Consider the following 21,791-nt stretch of genomic DNA (forward strand, 5'->3'; position numbering starts at 1 on the left):
AATTTTAGTCTTGAATAGGTATTGTTTATTACCTATTTTTAATAAAAATTGATTTCTAAATTATAAATATATGAAGTCCCTTTAATTGAGTACTTGTATAAAATTTTGATAATCAAATAATCAGTAAAAGTAATAGTAATGGCCTCATCTAAAAGTATACGTTGTCTTCCATTTTACTGATGAGTTAAAAAGCTGTGGAAGGACTGACTGGTGAGTAGACGGAAAGTAGGCAGACCTAGAAGGAGCTAGACTGAATAGAATAGAATAAACTTTATTTAACAATTGAAGGTATATACATGTTACTTATGTACATAGGAGTGCCATAACTATAACCTCCAGCTAATTACATAAATTGTTACAGGATATAGTATAAAAGTAAGTATTGAGGGGAAAAACAATGAAAAACCCTCAGCCTCTAAGGGAAGTTTTACTTCAGGGAGTCCTTAACTATCCTGTGCCTGTGCACCGTGTCCATGCTATAGTCCCCTATAAGTCTACATAGGTGGTTGTGACTTGATTCACACTTGCTGAAGAAACCAGTAGCGAGGTACTTGATGTAATGTACTACTTAGTCCATGTAGGTGTTAGAGTGTAAGTCTATAATACGCGTGTAGCGGGGGGAAGTTGTCACAAGCCTGCGGAGGTAGACTGAGGAATTGGAGTACCTCAGAAAGCTGGAAATCAGGTAATGGAGAAAAAAAGCTCTGGCCAGAAATGCTTGGAGAACCAATACTCTGAAGGTCAACTTCCTATGCAGACTGTTGCACTAAAAAGCAAATAAAAAAACAAAAAATCATGTGTATAATCAGATGAGGAAAGATGTAAAGGAAGCTGTATAAATTGACTGTATAATTATAAATATGTATAATTAATTAACTCTTATTTTTTAATTAACATTTGACCATTTGGCAAAGTATTGGGCCTATCTGTTTAATCAAAGGATGAAGTTTAAACGACAATGTAAAGAAGTTCTTAAATTGTACTTGAATCTAATGTCAAAGTAATAATAAGAATGAATTTGTCAATGTATGTTGGTGATGGTGAATTTTCTTAAAAACGTGATGAATTTTTCTATTGTTTAATAGAATAGCGTCTCATAAAAAACCTTTGCTTTAAGCGTTTAATAACTCCTGCTACAATCTATTTAAATTAAATGGGTGCTACTCTTCACTGAGCAAAAATATTTTATTGACAAAAAATGGCCAGCATAAGGGTCTGAGACGTGAAATAAAATGTAAAAAATATTAATGAAAATTTAATGCAGTAAAATTTTACTTAAATGATATCAAATTTTGCAAAAGTACAATGGATTCTTTTTCTAATATCTTCTGCAAGGATGTGAACAAGACACTGTTCATAGGGGAATGTTATCAGAAAACCTAATAGTAAGAGAAATCTTTTATAAAAATGGGGAAAAATTAGAAAGAAATTTAAAAAAAACATAAATATTTTCAAAAACTTTCTAAATTGCTCAAATTATTACGAGCTGTAATAGGAATGAAATGTTGGGTACTCGCTGATTTGTGTACCTTTTGTCGTTTAATCAACCCTTATACTTAACATGTTAAACTGTAAGTTTTTGTTAAAGAGATTTTTGTACCTTTTGGACAGTTTTAATTATAGTTTCATAGTCCTATGACGAACAATATTTAAACTTCATAGACATCTTTGAATATGATCTCTCTGCGTACAGTTTGCCTTTATATCTGCAACATAATGAAACGGACCCCTCATCCTTTTACAACCAGGGCTTGGGACCGGCTTCGGCGGATTTAGTCCGTCAGTTAGTTTTAGTCACACATAATATAACAAAACATTGCAATTGATGTAATAAAATAATTATATACAACAAACCTTTCACAGTGAGGAGGATTTATTTAACATTATGTATATTGCTTCCTCTGAATTAGGTCTACAATCCTTAGAACTGCATCAAATTTAATTAATTTTAGTTGGTTATCTTAAAGTTTTCTACATCATTAAAAAAAACTACGAGCGTAATACGAGGGGGTACCCAAAAAAAACCGGAATTATTTTTTAAAAGCTATTTATTTAAAAATTTTTTACAGAACAACCTTATCCCCTTCAAAATACTCTCCATTACAACTAATACATTTGTCCCACCGGTGCTTCCACTGTTCGAAACATTTTTTTGTAGTCATCTTTAGAAATGGCTGACAGCTCCTTCTTCGTTTTTTTTTCTTGACCTCTTCAATGTTGTCAAATCGGTGACCTTTCATGCCCTTTTTCATGCGTGGAAATAAGAAAAAGTCGCACGGAGCCAGGTCAGGCGAGTAAGGTGCGTGGGGCAGCGGAACCATGCCATTTTTAGCCAAAAACTGTGTAACAGAGATGGCTGTGTGTGCAGGTGCATTGTCGTGGTGGTAGAACCAGTCTCCTGTTTGCCACAAATCGGGTCTTTTTTGGCGAACACTATTGCGCAATCTTTTCAAAACTTCCAAATACAAGGTTTGATTGACGGTCTGACCTGGGGGGACAAACTCTGAATGGACTACGCCTTTGGCATCAAAAAAGCAAATCAGCATTGTTTTGATGTTTGACTTGACTTGACGACATTTTTTTGGTCGGGGTGAAGATGACGTCTTCCATTGGCTCGACTGTTGCTTTGTTTCTGGGTCATAACCATAGCACCATGACTCACCTTTGACAGAAAGTCTGGATCAGTTTCAAGCTGTTGTTTCAAAGCACGACATGTTTCAACTCGATGTTCTTTTTGATTGTCAGTCAGAACTCGAGGAACAAACTTGGCAGCAACCCTTTTCATCCCCAAATCTTCCGTTAAAATTCGCTGAACCGAGCTCCAAGATAACCCACTACTCTCTGACAGTTGATCAATTGTCTGTCGACGGTCTGTGAACACCAGCTCTCGAATTTTTTCAACATTTTCGTCGATTCGGGCAGTTGATGGACGTCCAGAACGAGGTTTGTCATCAATCGACATGTCGCCATTTTTAAACCGAGTAAACCACTCGTATACTTGAGTTTTTCCCATAACGTCATCTTTGTAAGCTGTTTTCAACATTAAAACACTTTCAGCAGCATTTTTGCCGAGTAGAAAACAAAATTTCAGAGCTGCACGTTGTTCACTTAAACTTGCCATCATAAAAAACGAAAAAAGAACAAAACAGCGCTGGTAAAAACAATCACTGCAGATGAACAGAACAAGCCAGGCAGACAACACAGGCAGGACTGAACTGGCAAGGAATTGCGCTATACACGTCTAGCGGCAGAAATGCGTACTACATAAGCTCCATGCGCGGCAACGCAATTCCGGTTATTTTTGGGTACCCCCTCGTATTTCAAAAAATAGTTAAAGAAGTTGGAAGTTAGTTAATTTAACGTTTTTATTACTCAGCTGTGAAAGATTCATCAAAGGAATTTCAAAAATTTATGAATAGTAGAAATAAATTATTGAGTAAAATTGTTGAAAACATGGAATTAAATAAAATAAAGAAATTAACTAATAAATATTGTAGAATATGACATTGAATTTGTTTTAATCGCAAATATATATGTAAATTACAATGAAATAAATTTCTTTGTTCAATGGAAAAATAATATATAGTGTGTTTTTCGATTTCTTGTTACAGACAACACTGTAAGGCTTAGGCCTAAATTGGCCCATATCTTATTTAAAACTAAAATGACATATTTTCATTGTATTGACCGTGTCAATATAAAAAATATATCGGGACAACAATAAAGATTCATTGCGAAAAACAAATTCTATTTCAATCATATATTTTTTTAAAAGAGAAACATGCACAAACAAATTAATTAATATTATCAACCCTTATATTAATTAATATTATCATTAAATAGAAATCACATGCAGTCAGTCCTAATGTCCGTTACCTGCTGGCTCTCTAACGACCGAAATGAAATATTTTAAATTAAAAATATATCGGTTTCGATTTTTGTTTTTACATTGTTTTTAGCATTAAAATGTACGCGTCTTTTAATCCCGGATTGAATTTAAAATTATAATTTATAATTTCGTCATTTAACGAAGTCCACGAATTATTTTGACTTTTTATCGCGCAAACATAGTGACCGGAATTAAGGCCTGAACCGTAGTGGTAAATCACGGACGCCAGTGTGAAATTAAAGCCGTCAATTTTAACATTATTTTCATCGAAAGAGTGAATTTCATTTAAAACACGATTTCCTTGGTAACGCTTTAATATTACTATTAGATAATCCGATACCGAATTTAATTTACTTTTAATATAAATATTATTTTCCCCGCATTCTGAACAAGTTATATCCGATAATTTATAGTCGAATAACGATAGAAAACTAACCGGTTCGTTATTTTGCACAACCCCGAATTCTAGGAAGTACATTACTTCAGGATTAATGGGAACGTCATCCCAATAATGATTGCAATTGAAACATTTTCTAACGAATTTAACTGTGCAATCAAATAACTTGCTCGGAATGTAATTTTCTGTTTTTAAAGCATTTATTACGAACGATAGAAATTCTTGCGCGTCTTGCTGAATATTAGCGTTGAAGTTTATGTCGCTACCGTGAGCAATTAATTCGCGGAGTCTTTTGGTGTTAGATTTTTTGGTTCCACGAGTTATTCCGGATTTTAAAATATTAAATAATTCGCAAGTTACACTCACTTTTTGGTAGTTATCGCGAGTTTTTGGATCCGGGAAAGTTAAGTTTATATTATTGACGAGGTTATTCGTTAGGTTAAATTTAACGGAATTTATATTAATCAAACACTGTGCCACAACATTCGCGTAACACGAAACGCCGTCAGAATTCGGTAAGCCAAATATTTCCGTTTTAGAACAAAGTTCGCGATTAACATTTGATTGGAGAAGGGATTCTTCTTTTGTTAAATTGATGGTGGGGGAAACGCGAATATTATTATTCGCAGTTTGCAAACGTGGTGATTGGATCATTTTATTTAAACGACGGTATTCACTTATCGCGTCCGTATCTACTTTTATTTTTGACGAATCGAAATCAATTAAATACAAACCGGTTAAATTAGTGACCCGCGAGAGAGCTACATAGTGCATACCCGGTGCAAACACTTCTTTACCTAAACTCGTGAATAAACAATCCAAGGTTAAGCCTTGAGATTTGTGGATGGTTACCGCGTACGAAAGAGTCACCGGAAATTGTTTCCTATGCACGTAAATATTTTTTAACAACAGAAATCGCGCTTTAACCCTTTCTAAAGAAAAGGGCTTGTTATTCACGAGAATTATTAAAGTATCTACCACGTTTCCTTTATAAACAAACCGTTCAACTGTACCGATTGTTCCGTTTACAATTCCGTTAGCAATATCGATATTTCGTTTAACCATTATTTTCGCGCCAACAAATAAATTTATTGTTTTAGATAAATTAGCCGTACGAGAGACGTCTTCCGAAATTTTATTAATTAAAACGTTCAAATCTTTTATTTTTTTATTCGAGAGTTTAAAATTATAATCAATTTCATCGATGCTATCTATTGTGACTATTTCTTTCGCAAATTTATGTGAATAAAGTTTATTAAAAGTTGTGCACTGAGCTTTAGTCGCGAAGAGACATAACGGATTTTTACCGGAATCGAGTAATTCTTTATAATTTTCAATTACATTATTTAAATCATTTTTTGGCAAAACACGCGAGTTTAATAGTGCGATGTCTTCTGCGCAGATATTACCTGACCGAATATTGAGCAAAGTGTTTACGAAACCGCTTTTATCATTTTTCTGTCTCACGTTAATTTTTAATTCGTCGTAGTCGAACATCGACCAAAGATCAGCAGAACCGATAGACCCGAGTTTGGATTTGCATTCGATGCGAGTTAATTTTTTAAAAACTTGATTACCTTTAACTGGCTGCAATTGTAACAAATCACCGAAAAGTAAAATATTAAAATTTCCGAATGGTTCATTATTTTTGGCAATTTCCGTTAACCGAAGATGAATATAAGCGAAAACGAGACTCGAAACTAAACTAATTTCATCTATTATCAACAATTTCATGTCTTGAAGAACGTGCCTAATCGCCCGACAGCTTTCGACGTTTAATTTATTATATTCGGCGGTTTGCTGGTGCTCTACCGGGAGCGATAAAAGCCGGTAAATGGTGACGCCATTTACATTATATGCAGCCAGGCCGGTCGGAGCCGTTATAGCCACTGAAACAGTGTCTTTCTTAGGCGGAAATGTATTATTAATCCAAACTTTTAACGCTTTTAAGAGATACGATTTACCCGTACCGCCCACACCAGATACGAATAATTTTATTTGACTATTGCATTTTTTTTGACTTTGGTCGATAAGTGTTTTAGATATTTTATTAAAAATCCGGCTCTGATCTTCGTTTAAATTAAATTTACTATCGCGATCATCAATGTTAGTATACATCGCCGCGCAAACTTCCAACATCGCCACGTCTGCATCCTGCACTTCTCGGATAATATTATCCTCTTCTAAATTAATGAAATTCTCTTCTTTGAATTCCGCAATTTTACTCTGAAGTTCTTTGATTCCTTCTTCAATCATAATTAATTTATCGTGGTAAGTCATGGCCTCTTTTAATTCCGCGGAATAATGGTCAAACGCTTCTTGGTACGTCCGAAAACCTTTTAAAATATCCGATTCATTTCGCCACGGTTTAAAAAGAAGTAAAAGGGAATGATAATACTTATTGCGGTCTTGTTCTGTATTTAACGTTTTGTAAATGGGGTGTTGAATCACGTAAGGTTTACCGCGCTTTCTTAAAATAACATTATTTTTTAATTTTATTCGGTTTTCGGCTTCTAATTGATCGCGGGAAAGATCGTGATAACGACAGAAATCGTACAAGTTTAATGTTTCTAGATTGTCGGGTCGATTCGGATAATAGTCGTTCAGCCATGACTTCAAATATATATCCGTGGAATTAGCCGGCATATTTTTTAGTTCATTATACGGTTTTAAACATAGTTTTCTATTCTCGCGAAACGTGGTGCTGATATATCTCATATCTTCCGATTTACCGTACAAATGATGCCCGAGTAACCGATCCACTGTTTCGTATAACCCGATCTGCCGATGCGTTAATTTTTTTAAGCCTAAACTCCACAACGCTTTTTTATTCGATTCTTTACATATATCAGCCCACAAATCTTCTAATTCCGTTTTTTCATTTTTAGATATATAACTAGTTACGTAAATGACTAATCTCAAATCACCGTCTTTAACAAATTGCACGTCAACGTTAAACCCGCCGGAAGCTAATAGAAGGACAGGGTTGTAGTCATTAACGCGAACCTCACTTCTCTGTCTAGGCAAGTCATAAACACGTTTCGGACCGAAACCTTTAACTCTAGACGCGATTGTAGAAATTATGTCATTAATTATTAATTCGTCAGTAACTTTACGCGGAAATCCAAACCGACATCTGGTATAAATTTTTTGTTTAACGCGATATTTACGTTGACAGTATGAGTTGCACTTATGCATTTGATATTTCCGAACATACGAGTGTAAGACAGGTGACTCTAAAGGATCCGGCAACCGAGCACAAATGTATGTATTAATAAAATCGGCAACGTTTTTTAAGGAGACGTTATTAATTTCCGGACTATCCCGAATCCACAATAACATGTGGTAATGCGGCGCTCCCCTTTCTTGATATTCTACGCGCCAAAAATAGTGCTCTACGAAACCTAATACCGGGTTTATTTTATCGTTAATTAGGAACTTGAACATATTTCGGATGAGACGGTGATAATATCTGCATACGCTAGTCGGATCTAACGCACATAACTCCCCGGCGGACATTTTCTCCACGTTAGGAACATCTTTATTAATTTTGACAATGTATTGCAATAACTCGGAATGATCATATTCTGCACATGACAAAGTTACAAAAAAAGTCGGCGCCCCAAAATCGCGTGTCATGGCATTGAGTTCTTGGCGACGACGTTGCCAATACTCCTTAGTACCCCGTAACGAACTAAATAAATTGATTAAATGTTGTTCCAACTGTTCATCGTTTACGGTAACTTTAGTTAAAATATCATTGACCGTGTACGGTTTGTACGCGCGAACGTTTAACAAGTGGGCAATGGCCCCGCCAAGGTATTTAAATTCACTGTCATTTAACAAATGAAATAAATAACAAGGATCCGCCGAAATCGCCCGTCTTTATTCAATATTCGCGTTTTACGATACTCAGCATCCGACAGAGGAATATTTCTATTTATGTCAAATTTTCCGAACCTGCCTTTAGGAAATAGATGCGGAAATGTTAAATAATCTAAATTTTTATCAAAAACCGACACATACTCTCCCTTCATTTGCTGCATTTGATACGATTCGATTTCGCTCGATTCAACCGCGCTCATATTTATCGGATGAAGGGAGTGAAAAGTATAAAATCCGGTTTTATAAAAAGTTGCACTATCTACTTTTTTTATGGATGCCCCGGATACATCCTTAAAAGTATATTTGTTACCTATATTTTCGTTAATATTCGGTAATAATTTTACATTTAGATTTACGTTCGCGTACAACGGGTTAATTTCTTTTAAAGCAGCAATCGCTTTGTAAATTTTATTCGCGCTCACTAAATCTCGCCATATGACTCGGTTTTGAGTAGGTACGCCATTAACCAGTACAACCACTTCATGATTTTGGGGCAATTCATTCGGAAGTAGGTCCACGTTTTTCTGCAAAGGGAGGGGTAAATAAGTGACGCGACCCTTTAACCCTTTAAGTTTTTCACTGACCGCAATTTTCCCTTTTTTCGGTTGGAGACGAATTACACATTGGAACGATTTAACTAATTGGGTCAGCATTGTTTCGAAAATATTCAGCTTACCAACTTCTTCTGGCACGGTATCTACTTCTAAACAGTTATACGCGGCGCGTCCGGGAATACAATTTTGATTCAATTTTCGTGCACAGTATGTACAAATTTTAAGACCGCGTCGGCGAATATTATCATAGTTTTTATTAATATTAAGAATTATAGATTGCCATGATTTGTTATTGTTTTTCTTAAAATTTACGAAATCTTTTAAATCCTCGTCATAAGTTAACACATTGCAACACGCGCAAAAATTCTCCGGAAAAGAACAGACTGTACGTTTTAAGGAAGATAGGTTTTTTTTATATTTATGAAGAATATTTATTTCATTGGTGTCGCAACTAGTAGATGGTACGTACTTCTTAAATTTATTGGTGTCGATTTTAAGTGTTCCGAGAAACTTTTTTAAATCTTTAACGGACCGTAAAATAGAGTCGACATTATTTGCTTTATTAATTCTTGTACTTACACGATTAATTTTGAAAAATAGATTACGTATGATGTAAATCTGTCTTTTTATGTTCCTAAACGCGGTGTAATGTACCGACAATTCTGAAAGAAGTTGTAGAAGTGTACTGCATTTGAATATACTGTTGTGTGAAGCGCAGTGTATGGTGTGACCTTTTTTATTGTGATGTCTGTACCGACATGTGTTTGCAAGCTTTTTGATTGACACAGTATTTATACCGCCCTGAACAAATTCAACTAATTTATTTAAAATAGTGCTCATACATTGTTTTGAAAATTTACACGTGATACCGCAAGGCCATTCTACAATATTATTACCTTTAGTAATGTACTTTTTTAAATTGTGTGCGTTCACGAAAACGTGCTGACTATTAGCAAGTAATGTATGACCGGGAGGAATCGCGCTATAAGAGCTTTCGAAGAAATAAGGTTCAGAATGGGCAGTGTGTTTCTGTTTACCTCCGAATACTTTCACGATATTTTTAGGAGTTAGAGTTTTAATTTTATTGATTTCGAACTTATTAACGGCCTCATCAACAACGGCTTTTAATTTATTGTTTAGAAATCTTAAGTATGATCGAGCGATTCCGACTAAATGATTAGAATGTTTTATCAGGTAATAAAACACTGTGCGTTTAGTTTTATTTTTGACAATATAATGTTTATTAACTTTACTATTTAGATTTAAATTTGCACATAATCTGTTTATTAACGCGCATTCACCTTGAAACCTATTTATCTTTTTTCGTGTCTGTATCCGTTTTTTCAATAAATTAGCGAATGACACCGAGGGCTTATTTACGTTTTGTCGAGTCAAAAAGTACCGGATATTTCTTTTTAAGTTGATAACAGCTCGATTTCTTCCATCATAACGTTTTTGTCTACTGCTGACTTTGTTTCTTTTCTTTTCATTGTACTTTCTTTGTGTTTCAGTTTTCTTTTCACTGTTTATTCTGTCTTTTTGTTTCTGCTTCCTTGCTATGCCAACTTTATGGACAACATTGTATACTCTTTGCTTCTTTCTTTTTTGTTCTGAATGAGCTGTGTCATATTCTCTCTGTTTCTTCTGTATCTCCTCTTTATGAGATAAATTATACTCTCTCTGTTTTTTCTTTACTTTCTCTTTATGAGATAAATCGTACTCTCTTTGTTTTTTCTGTATCTCCTCTTTATGAGATAAATTATACTTTCTCTGTTTTTTCTTTACTTTCTCTTTATGAGATAAATCGTACTCTCTCTGTTTTTTGTTTATTTCCTCTTTATGACATAAATCGTACTCTCTCTGTTTTTTGTTTATTTCCTCTTTATGAGATAAATCGTACTCTCTCTGTTTTTTGTTTATTTCCTCTTTATGACATAAATCGTACTCTCTCTGTTTTTTGTTTATTTCCTCTTTATGAGATAAATCGTACTCTCTCTGTTTTTTGTTTATTTCCTCTCTATGAAATAAATCGTACTCTTTCTGTTTCTCTTGGATTTTTTGTTTATGTTCTAAATTGTACTCTTTCTGTTTCTCTTTAATGTGTTCTTTATGTTCTAAATTGTACTCTTTCTGTTTCTCTTGGATTTTTTCTTTTTGTCTAAAATTATATTGTTGCTGTTTTCTTACTATTCCCTCGCGATTTTTAACGTAGTACCGTTGTTGCTTAGTGGCGGCGGGAGTCACAGTAGTGTAGTTCTCGAGCTCAGCAGTGCTGTCAATTGTCTGTCTAATGCCCGTTACTAAATTTTTAATTATTTGCTTTCTTTTTCGATATTTAGAAGGCATTTTTGTAAAAATATAAACATAAGTAAATAATTAATATAGAAGATAAATACTTAACGTATATTTTTTCTTAGATTCTGAAAACAAAAACAAAAATTATTTTTTAACTTTGTAAAAAGAAGTGATTTTGGTTTGTTGCAATAGAACTTCAAAAAGTAATGTATCCGATTGGGAATATTTTAGTATAGAAAAAAAAAAAAATGGACCGCCAGAACAATAGTTGACCATAACTACAAACAGTAATGGAGGAAAAAAATTTTTAGTTATCCAAGCTGAATATGATTTATGGAATATATCAGATTTGCAACTTACACAAATAAAAAAAAAACAAAAGGAAAATTAAAATTATGTAAATAAAAAACCTGAACTCAAACGAGAATGAATTTTCAATGACCGAGAGTTGAAAAAAGACTGTGGAAGTATCTTCAATCTTGGAAGTTTAGGACTCATGTAATCGTATTTCACACTAAATATAATAAAGCACTTTGACAAAATGTTTCAAATAAAACCTATTTATTGAAGTATAAAACTAAGCTCTAGTAATCGTGAAAGTGAAAAACTACTTAGTAAAGTGGTTGACACTTTCGGTAACAAGTTTATTATCGACTTGAACTAATTTGGGCGATTGGAATATTTTCCTCACCAGAAGCAGGCAAAAAAAATGTTGCAAGTAGATCAAACAAAGGTGACACTCCGAAAAACAGATAGAAATAAATAAATAAATTAGGGGATCCACATCTAAAAACTACATCAGGCAGGTAATTACTTTATTCTTTTGATCAAGCAACTAAAACAATCTAAGCAATATAATAATAACTTGTCGAAATAAGAAACTGAAATTTAACAATTAATCAGAACTAGGCTTAGTTTTTGACGAGACATCAGCAATTAAGGTGCACTCAATCTTACTAAAACAAGCTTCTCACGAACTTTGAATATTCAGCTACTTTTTGAAGTAAATTATATGAAACTAAGAAATAACAAAATATCTACTTACAAAATTAAGAAGAATGTATGAATATGAAGTCTTCAACAAAGTTGCTTAATAAATAATAATATCGCAAAAATTGCTAGCACTTATTTCAACAATTGTTAAAAGACGTTTGATTTAGGTTAGGTTTTATCTTTACTTCTATTTTACAGTGTGTACAAACCATAAAGGAGAGGGGAATCACACTATTATAACCTTTATTAAGTAAAACACTATTTTTTTGTTCACAACCTCAGACAAAATAATAAAGTATAGTAAAATATATTTTATTAAGTTAGGAATTAGTTGTAAATATATTATCAGTATAGACATATCGTTGTTCTTTTTAAAATTTTAGAAGTTTTCACAGTGGGGCGCGCTAGTTGATGTAGATAGCAGGTAACAATGTTTAGATACACAGAAGGTTACAATGCAAAATAAATAATACGGTGTGTCTGCGTGCTTTTTCAAACAATGGTGTAATATTTATAATAATTAATAAAGATTTTTGAACAAACCTGTAATAATAAAGTCGTTGTATGTTTATTTTTTAATTTTAAACATTCTTTTGTGTTTAATTGTTCATTCATGAAAATCAGATCACCCATCGATAATTTGAAACGATTGCAATACTTTCCCTTAGTAGAGTAAGAGCAAGATGGCACTCGCAAATTTTATCAAATTCGGGCCAAGGTTTACCGAGTTAATAATGATAATTTTAGAGTGGCTTAACTTAGGTGAGGCAAACTCCCCTCCTTGACTATCTTCTTATCATTTTCCAAAATATTCTAAACCATTAAAAGTCTATTCTGTAAAGTTTCTATTCTGGTTTACAGGTTTTGTCAACATTTGGGATAAGCAATAGTTTTATGCACTGTACTTTAATACTTTATATTATTATTATACCAAGTTAGTGGAAGGTATCTCAAATCAAATTAGTATCAAATTAGTGAGTAGAAGATAAAGACTAAAGAAAAGTTAGGGAGGAATATTGCCAAGTTGTTATGAAGAAAATGCAGACTGGGAAAAGTTATGGGGGATTAGTGAACAACTAGCCGGAAGGTGTAGAATGAAAATAAAAAAATGTTATAAGTTATGTGGGAATGGTAACAAATTGGAGGTAAGAAAATGGATATTGAGAGAAATGTTATGGGATGAAATGATGAATGATTTCACATCCCATGAAGAGGTACAGTAAAAAGAAAATTGTGATTACATTACCTTCTAGTAAGAGCGGTGAGATAAATTGTGATTACATTGCTTCCTCTGAGGGATTTAAGAGAAGTAGAGCTCTGATCGCAATAACCTCTTCCAAAGAGGGAAAGAAAAGTTATCTACAATTAAAGTTCTTCTGCCTAAAATTTAAACTGCAATAACGGCATGATTGCAATACATCCCCTTTGTAGGTGTGAGATCAGAAGGCACTTAAGTGTCACGCACTCTAAATTCTTCTTCTTGCGAAATTTAATCAAAAACGGGTGAAAATTCACAGTGTTATTAAAATGATTAATAATAATAATAATATATTAGTTTGAGGCGGTATTATTTACGTAAGAAAAGTTCCCACAGAAAGTATATAATGTGTCGAGACCCTCAAAAGTCATTACTACATTAATTCTCATTCTAATGGCGCTCTATTCATGAAAATCAATTCACGCGTTGATGATTTGTAACGTTTGCAATACTTCCCTTTAGTAGATGTTAGAGCGTGATGGCACTTTAATGTCACGTAGGAAAGCTTCAACTACCCCTACATGCTAAATTTTATCAAAATCTGGCTCAAATTTTCAGAGTTATTAGTAATAATAGTTTTACAGTGGCCCTTACGCGCGTGGGGCGAACTCCCCTTCCAAAGATGCCCTCTAAAATTTAAATCTACATAAAATTTGGAAAATAATGACACTTCATTCACGAAAAGCGGTTCTATAGCGACGACCGATTAAAACGATTGCAAAACTTCCCCTTAGTAGGTGTAAGAGCAGAACGTCGCTTTAGTGGTACGTAGGGGAGCCCGAACCCTTTCACCCTCCCAAATTTTATCAAAATCGGGCCAAGATTTACAGAGTAATTAGTAATAATAATTTTAGAGGGGCCCTTACATAAAGGGGGCTAACTCCTCTCCCATTCGATGTACAGCGCCAAGACCCCCAAAAGGCACATCTACATAAAATTCCGAATCGAATGAAACCTCATTCATGAAAATCAGTTCGCGCGTTTAGGCGCTACGTTGTTTACAATAAAGGTAACAACAACAACAAGAAGAAGAAGAAGAAGAACAAGAACAAGAACAAGAACAAGAACATTTTTTGAAAAAGCCGTTTTTGCTCATTTTCGGCAACTTTTTTCTCGAAACCTATTAGATCTGGGTTGTTGCAAAAAAATTACAGTCATAAAGGAGGGTTTGCCCTTTATTTTAAAGAAAATTTGGGAATTTTATCTTTTATAGAAAAAGAGAAAAAAATTGTCAAACTTGGGTGTTTTTCAACGTTACGCTTTTACGTGCAGTTTTTGATGATCAACCCTTATACAACTGTCCTACCGGACAGTTTTAATACTGCTGCCAGTTCTCGGGGTATTTTTTAAATAATTTTTTCCGAATTTTATTAAATTCAACTTAGTGGTGATGAATAAAAAGAAATAGAGGAGCTGTAGACAAAATTCCCGCCTTCCTGATTCTATACACATTCTATTTCTAAAATCTGATCTAAAAATAAAACAAATTCGTAAATTTTCAAAAACATCGCATAAATCATCATAATATTTACTATATATGGTAGCTTCTGTACTGTATGATGAAAGCATCTTCCGTCTTCACAATTAGTTTGAAGAAATACTTCAAAATTAGAAACGTGTGATAAATGCTGCAAGCGAACGTCGGCAGAGACTTCGTACAAATTGTAAAGTTATGAGAAACGTAGTACATTATATATCTAAGCAAGGTAAATAACAATTCAGGAGTATAATAATGAAACTGTATTGTGTGCCAACAACTAAAAGGGAAAACAAAACAAGGCTATCACAATAATGTTATACAACATAAATTAAGCCTTTTCACGCGTCGAAATTTGAAAAGAGTAAAAAAGGAAGAGGAAGGCAGGTAGAAAGGTAGGCTCACTATACTCTGTGAGATGGCCTTGACCTTAATCTCTTATCATCGTTAAATGTCACCACGTTGACCTGAGAAGCGAAGGATTTTAAATGGCGAACGATGACGGAAATAATGAAATATCAAATATTAAAACCGGTCCCCTTTACAGGATGTCGCTAATGGTAAATTTTACATAATCCAGGTATTTTTAGTTCAATTCAATGTATTATATAAAGCAGGTAAAAAAATATAAACTGTAAATTATTATTTAAGAAATATTCAAAGCATCAAACATTCCCGGCAAGATAAGGTTCAATGTTTTGAATTAAAAACAGGCATTACCAAGACTCAGACGGCTCTTTACTATAATTAGCAGAACACCACTGAAACCTCAATGCACTATCTAGAATCTTGTTTCCACGTTCGGATGGAAACAAGTAAAACATCAACAAATAAGCAGCAAGTTTTCCAAAATAAAGTACTGCTAACACCTCGGTATCCCAGTGATGCCAAACTAAAAGCTGTCAGTGACCACAGCAAAGGGCTTGGAAAGAAGAACACACATATTTCTAAAGAACTTACATACTTCAGAGACTGGACAACTGCTGCCGACTTGGAGAGAAAAGAGATCGGTGACGGTTGGAATCTAAGTATCCACTGGAGTACTTTCAGACTTAAGAAACAGCTGCTTAAGGGGTTATAGGCAGTCAGAAATTTGAAAAAATAGATTTTTTTTTTATATATTAAAGTAAATTATCTCAGGAATGTTATCCTAAAATTTCAAGTCGCTCCGAGCAAAATTGTAAGAGTGAAAATGGACGAGAATCGAATTACCATCGCTGAGCACAGAGCGCAACTTGCTACGTGGGAGGCAAGAATCCTACGCAGACAGCAGAAATCGGAAAACTTGGACATTTTGGAAGACATGGAGGACTTATTTTATGGGCCTGGAATCGATGACACTGTGTAAGTTGAAAAAAAAATTATCCAGGTTTTATTCGCAAACCTTTAACCGCTGAAAACGTTTTCAAAGTCGGTGGACACGATATCTCAAAATCTACTGCACCGATCTTTTTGAAATTTTACGTATTTCTTTTACACATATTAAATTCGTACTTGGACGAAGGATTTTTTTTTTTTTCAATGAATAGAACTTGTTTTACAAACATAAAATGGTCAATTTTTTTTTAGTGAAAATCGTGACTCAAACTTTAAAGTTGTCCCAAAAATTAAAAATTCAATTTTTTTTCTAAATCCTTCGGTCAAGTACGAGATAAAGTCATCTACTAACGAAATCTTTTCAAAATTTTGATTTCAGATAACCCAGTCTCAAGATATGTCCACGAGAGAGTTGCATTTTTTTGACGTGTTGCATTAAAATATTCGCAATTAATACAATTATTATTAATTTGTAACGAAAAAATTACAATAAGTTCTTTAAACATAGACTGATATGACGCAAAAGTTCCGGAATAAAAAAGTAAACACGTTTTTCCCCAAAAATATTTGAAAAAATGACTTTTCTTGCGCCTCTGACTGCCTATAACCCCTTAAAGAAATCTACGCCTAATGTTTCCATAATATTGATAATTGAAAATAATAAAATATCAATAATTTCAAAAAATTAAAACGAAAATACTAAGTGAAGGAAAATTTATTATTATTAATACCAATAGTATTATTAGCAGAGAATGTAACATTTACTACTGAGAGGCTCAGATTTAAGTAAAGGAAAATAAGAAAGGAAAGGGTGCTCGGGAGAAAAATTAATAATAATCCAGAGATAAGTGGAACTAGCGGAGAATGCGACCTCGGGTCACGTAACCAACTGACCCTTGCAATACCAAAAAAACACGTCGATTTCTAGCGCAAATAAATTGCTATAACGTGTCCCTGTTAAAGACTAACTTTCATTTAGTAATCGTTTACTAATACTAAGTAATTGCCAAGACAAAACTTAGGCTACTCGTTGGTGCAATTAGTCTTTTTAAAACTGGAATTCTCTTTAATGTTTTTCATTCATTGAGTTGTTACTTATAATGTTATAAATTTATGAGTAAGTATTTTAATGCATAAAATATAAAAAAGCATTAAAAGCCTAAGGTAGTTTATAGCCTGAGAAGGTTACTACGTCACAGGAAAAAAGAAGTCCGCCAAGTAGCTCTCTCTTCCATGAGCAGTGAACTGACGAACATCTTGTTCCTCTACCGGGTACTAAACTCTAAGTAGGAGAGTGAGATTTCTGTAGGGAGCCGAGATTGAATGATTAAGAAGGTAGAGAAATAGAAATAATATTTCAGAAAATTCGCTGAATAATTTACACAAATAAATGTATTTAATGTTAAATTTTGAAAGACCTTGCTAATACGAGGATCGTTTGAAAAGTCCGTGCAAAAATAAAAACTACTTAATTTTTTGGGGTAAACCTTTTTTATTTTTCAACATAGTCTCCTTTTAGGCTTATACACTTCGTCCAACGCTGCTCTAGTTTGTTAATCCCTTCCGAATAATAGGATTTGTCCAAGTCTGAAAAATAGCCGTTCGTTTCTGCAATCACCTCCTCGTTTGAATAAAATCTTTTTCCCGCCAGCCATTTCTTCATATTGGGGAACAAATAGTAGTCCGAGGGAGCCAAGTCTGGAGAATAGGGGGGATGTGAAACGAGTTGGAACCCTATTTCCATTCATTTTGCGACCATAACTGCTGAGGTGTGAGCTGGTGCGTTGTCGCGATGGAAAAGGACTTTTTTGTGGGGCCATTCGTAGGCGTTTTTCTTGCAGCTCGGTTTTCAAACGGTCCAATAACGATGAATAATATGCACCTGTAATAGTTTTACCCTTTTCCAGATAGTCGATGAGGATTATTCCTTGCGAATCCTTGCGAAAAGACAGTCGCCATAATCTTTCCGGCCGAAGGAACGGTCTTCGCCTTTTTTGGCGCAGATTCCCCCTTGGTAACCCATTGTTTAGATTGTTCTTTGGTCTCAGGAGTGTAGTGATGTATCCATGTTTCATCCACAGTGACGAAACGACGCTTAAAGTCCTGCGGATTCTTCTGGAACAGCTGCAAACCGTCCTTGCAACACTTCACATGATTTCGTTTTTGGTCAAGCGTGAGCAATCGCGGCACCCATCTTGCGGATAGCTTTCTCATGTCCAAATGTTGATGCAAAATATTATTTACCCGTTCATTCGAGATGCCCACAGCACTAGCAATCTCACGCACCTTCACTCTTCTGTCATCCATCACCATATCATGGATTTTATCAATGATTTCTGGAGTAGTAACCTCAACAGGGCGTCCAGAACGTTCAGCGTCACTTGTGTCCATATGGCCACTCCGAAAGTTTTGAAACCACTTATAAACTGTTCTAATCGAAGGTGCAGAGTCACCATAATGTTTATCAAGCTTCTCTTTAGTCTCCTGAGGCGATTTGCCTTTCATAAAATAGTGTTTAATCAACACACGAAATTCTTTTTCGTCCATTTTTTTAAAATCACTCGACTTCCTCGATTCAAACGAATGCCAAACACAAAGAAATAGACCGATCTGGCTGAAACTTGGCGTGTGTTCTTCCAAGAGATGCTACTAACTAAACATAACCTCGATACGCGCCAGTGGTGCTATCTCTCTGACTTTGCACGGACTTTTCAAACGACCCTTGTATTTAGCTAGAAGATTTATGGAGGTAAAAGACATAATATTTACGATGTTAGCGATAAGCAATGTTGTAGTAAAGATTCCCTTGATTTCTTCAGTGGATTGCCGCTTAATCTTAGGCGCGAGAAAGCTATTTATGGACTCTAAGTTTCTAGATACCAGGATCAATGAAAGACTACATACTATCTGTGGTCTTTAGTGCTGCACGAGACCGAGACGAGGCAAGACTTTATGCAGTCTCGATCTCGGTCTCGTATGACAAGTGCTCGTCTCGATCTCGGTCTCGTCGAGATATCTCGTTTTTTTTGAATTTTTGTTTAAGTAATAAAAATGAAAAAAAAATGAACCCAATATCCGAGGCAGTCAAAATGAATAAAAAAAATGGTTTGTTATTAATAATCTTTTCAAACATTATTATTAAAACTGTCCGGTAGGACAGTTGTATAAGGGTTGATCGTTAAAAACTGCACGAAAAAGCGTAACGTTGAAAAACACCCAACTTTGAATTTTTTTTTCTCTTTTTCTGTAGGGTAAAGTCGGATGAGATGGCCAACAGCCGACATTTAACCGAAACGTCGTCCGACGGCGCTGCTCAAGTGACCTCTCCAGGGATGAACATTCATGTCTGACTACAGTGAGTTCATTTTGGTGTCTGCGTCAAAGCGTTATTTGGCGAGGAATCGGTCCAAATAAAAACAAGAACTCGTCGTCTCGTTTCTCGTGCAGCACTAGCGGTCTTGATGCCTTCCCGAAGATTAGAACATTAGGCAAGTTGTTGCAAAAGCTAAAAAAAAACGATTTATCGTGCCACCATCTGCAAATCTACTTTCTCCTACTACCATCGGCCAATAAGTCCTCCAGTTCTTTCATTTACTGCTGTTGAGAGCGACATTTGCTGTCAATATCTTGAAATTAGTAATCGCACGCTTAAGAAAACTCTTCCATTGTACAATAGGTACAATATTCTTACCAACGGTCAAATAACAAATAGTCTCCAGTGACTCTTGCCGTATTCAAACTGATATCAGTTAGGAAACTAAAGTTCTTGTCGAAAAGGAGAAGTCCTTTCAACACCAGTAACCATGTTGAATATAGACCGATTTTCTGTATGACCCAAGAAAAACAACATTTAAATTTACTTTCTCACTTGTGCGTGTTCTCAATTGCATTTAGTAGAAAAACAAAAAGAGTTGGTTTAAAAAATTATACGGGTGTGAACCTCATAGTTCAAAATAGTTCTGGCAAGCTATGGAAGAGATTAGCTGAGAGGTTAGCGAAAACATGGGTTCGAATTCAGCTGTTGGCCCTTAGATTTTCTCTTCTTAGAAGCTTCTTAAAGCTCACTGTCGGTGATGGACAGTGCTGTCTGTAAAGAGCACTAAAAAAAGCTCCATGCCTTAATAACTTCAGATGTTTGGTGTGCCTTAACTAAAAAAAAGTACGGACTAAGTTAGCTGGATGTTTCTCGTCTCTTAGTAATAAGTTCTATGTAAATTCTTCAGCTCTTCAGCAGCCGTTACTCCATTCTTTATTTAAGGTTCGTCAATAACTGGGGTCATTGGCGTCACTATACTTTATTATTCCACTTTTACTCAACTCTATACTATATTCACACACTCAAATTGTTACCCAATACTAGGAACCTTCTAAAACGTGCAGTTCTGGAAAATACTCAATTACACGAATTTGTCACGATCTCTTTCTCTAAAAATAATACGAAAAAGCAATTAACTAAAGTGGCAGGGATTTTACTTTTCCCTTTAGGATTTCCCAGATTATGTGAGAGTGCCAGCTCTATCTGGGACAAACTTATATCCGAAGTTTGAAATAAACTCTTATCCTCAGGTTTGCAGAGATCCTCTAAAATACTTGTTCTTAGAGGAAATGTTTATTTAAGAATAAGAAAACATTTAATTTATGCACTCAAATTCCAAGTTCAAATAGATTAGAACAATTTTTGAGAAAAATTCCAAAATCTCTCCAAAAATCTGGTATAAACACTCCTCCTACGACTTTCACGAAGTTCTAATTTACGAAATTTCTTCAAAATCGGAACGTTTGAGGCATGTTTAATTCTTGCCATCTTAGAAAGAATCAACCTGCATTCCTTGTAGAAGAACACTTAATCAAAGATCGGAGTAAAATGTTACTAATAAAAGATGAGCTTGTAATCACCATACAAAATTTAAATACAATTTTAGAAACCATTTGTGAAGAAATCTTAATATTACGAAAATCTCTATTCAGAGTGACTTCCGGTCTCCTGATTTTCATCGAATTTGGACACTTAGTCTTGTGTTATCAGAAAAATCAAAAAATGAATAAATACCAAAAGCTAATTTTTAGTATTTCAGCTTTGTTATTACATACGAGGTGTGGCCATTAAATAACGAGACTGATGCGCTAAATCTTAACGACCGACAGCTGTGCAGCGTAAAGCCTTCTCCTTCGATTGCAGCATCTCACGTGTTTGTAGAGAAATCTGTCTGACCGGAACCTTCATTTGTGTAAGAGGTTTTAGTTTCGTTTTGCCGAAAACATGATACTACACATGTAGTAGAGCAACGAATTGTCGTGAAATTTCACATGAAACTGGGTAAAACCGCTACTGAAACTTATCTTTTAGTAAAAGAAGTTTATGGCTAAGAATGTTAATCACTTGCGCTAGTTTTTGAGTGGTTCAAGCGTTTCCAAGATGGCCGAGAAGACGTCGGAGATGATGACCGCCCGGGTCGCCCTTCCACGTCCAAAATGGATGAAAATATCGATTATAATTAATCAACATTACTACCGTGAGGTGCTTGCTCAACTCCGTGAAAGAGTAAGGAAAAAAACGGCCCGATTTGTGGAAGAACAAGTCACGGGGTTCTCCATTAAGACAACGCGCCGGCTCACACAGCATTGTCTGTCAAGACGTTTCCAGCCAAGCACAACATTCCAGTTTTAGGCCATCCGCCTTATTCGCCTGACCTGGCCCCATGTGACTTTTATCTGTTTCCCAAAGT

At 34.8% G+C, this 21,791-nt stretch overlaps 1 protein-coding gene and 1 long non-coding RNA gene across 2 annotated transcripts in view; both read right to left on the reverse strand.

Annotated features, from left to right (window-relative positions):
* Positions 1–255: 255 nt before the first annotated feature.
* Positions 256–1,757, reverse strand: LOC141455564 (uncharacterized). Its single transcript, XR_012459344.1, has 2 exons — positions 1,601–1,757; positions 256–766 (listed from the first exon to the last, which is right to left on the reverse strand). It is a non-coding gene; the product is annotated as an uncharacterized lncRNA (long non-coding RNA).
* Positions 1,758–3,614: 1,857 nt separating this feature from the next.
* Positions 3,615–21,791, reverse strand: part of mib1 (E3 ubiquitin-protein ligase mind bomb 1) — a 543,029-nt gene continuing 524,852 nt past the window's right edge. Inside the window, exon 12 of the mRNA XM_074130669.1 lies at positions 3,615–11,145. Within this exon, the coding sequence (XP_073986770.1) occupies positions 11,139–11,145 (7 nt within the window). The 3' untranslated portion in view covers positions 3,615–11,138. The remainder of the gene's footprint in view (positions 11,146–21,791) is intronic.

The sequence above is a fragment of the Rhodnius prolixus genome, unplaced genomic scaffold (genome assembly GCF_049639745.1).
Source record: "Rhodnius prolixus isolate KJV_2025 unplaced genomic scaffold, Rpr scaffold_4, whole genome shotgun sequence".
Classification (NCBI taxonomy): Eukaryota; Metazoa; Arthropoda; class Insecta; order Hemiptera; family Reduviidae; genus Rhodnius; species Rhodnius prolixus.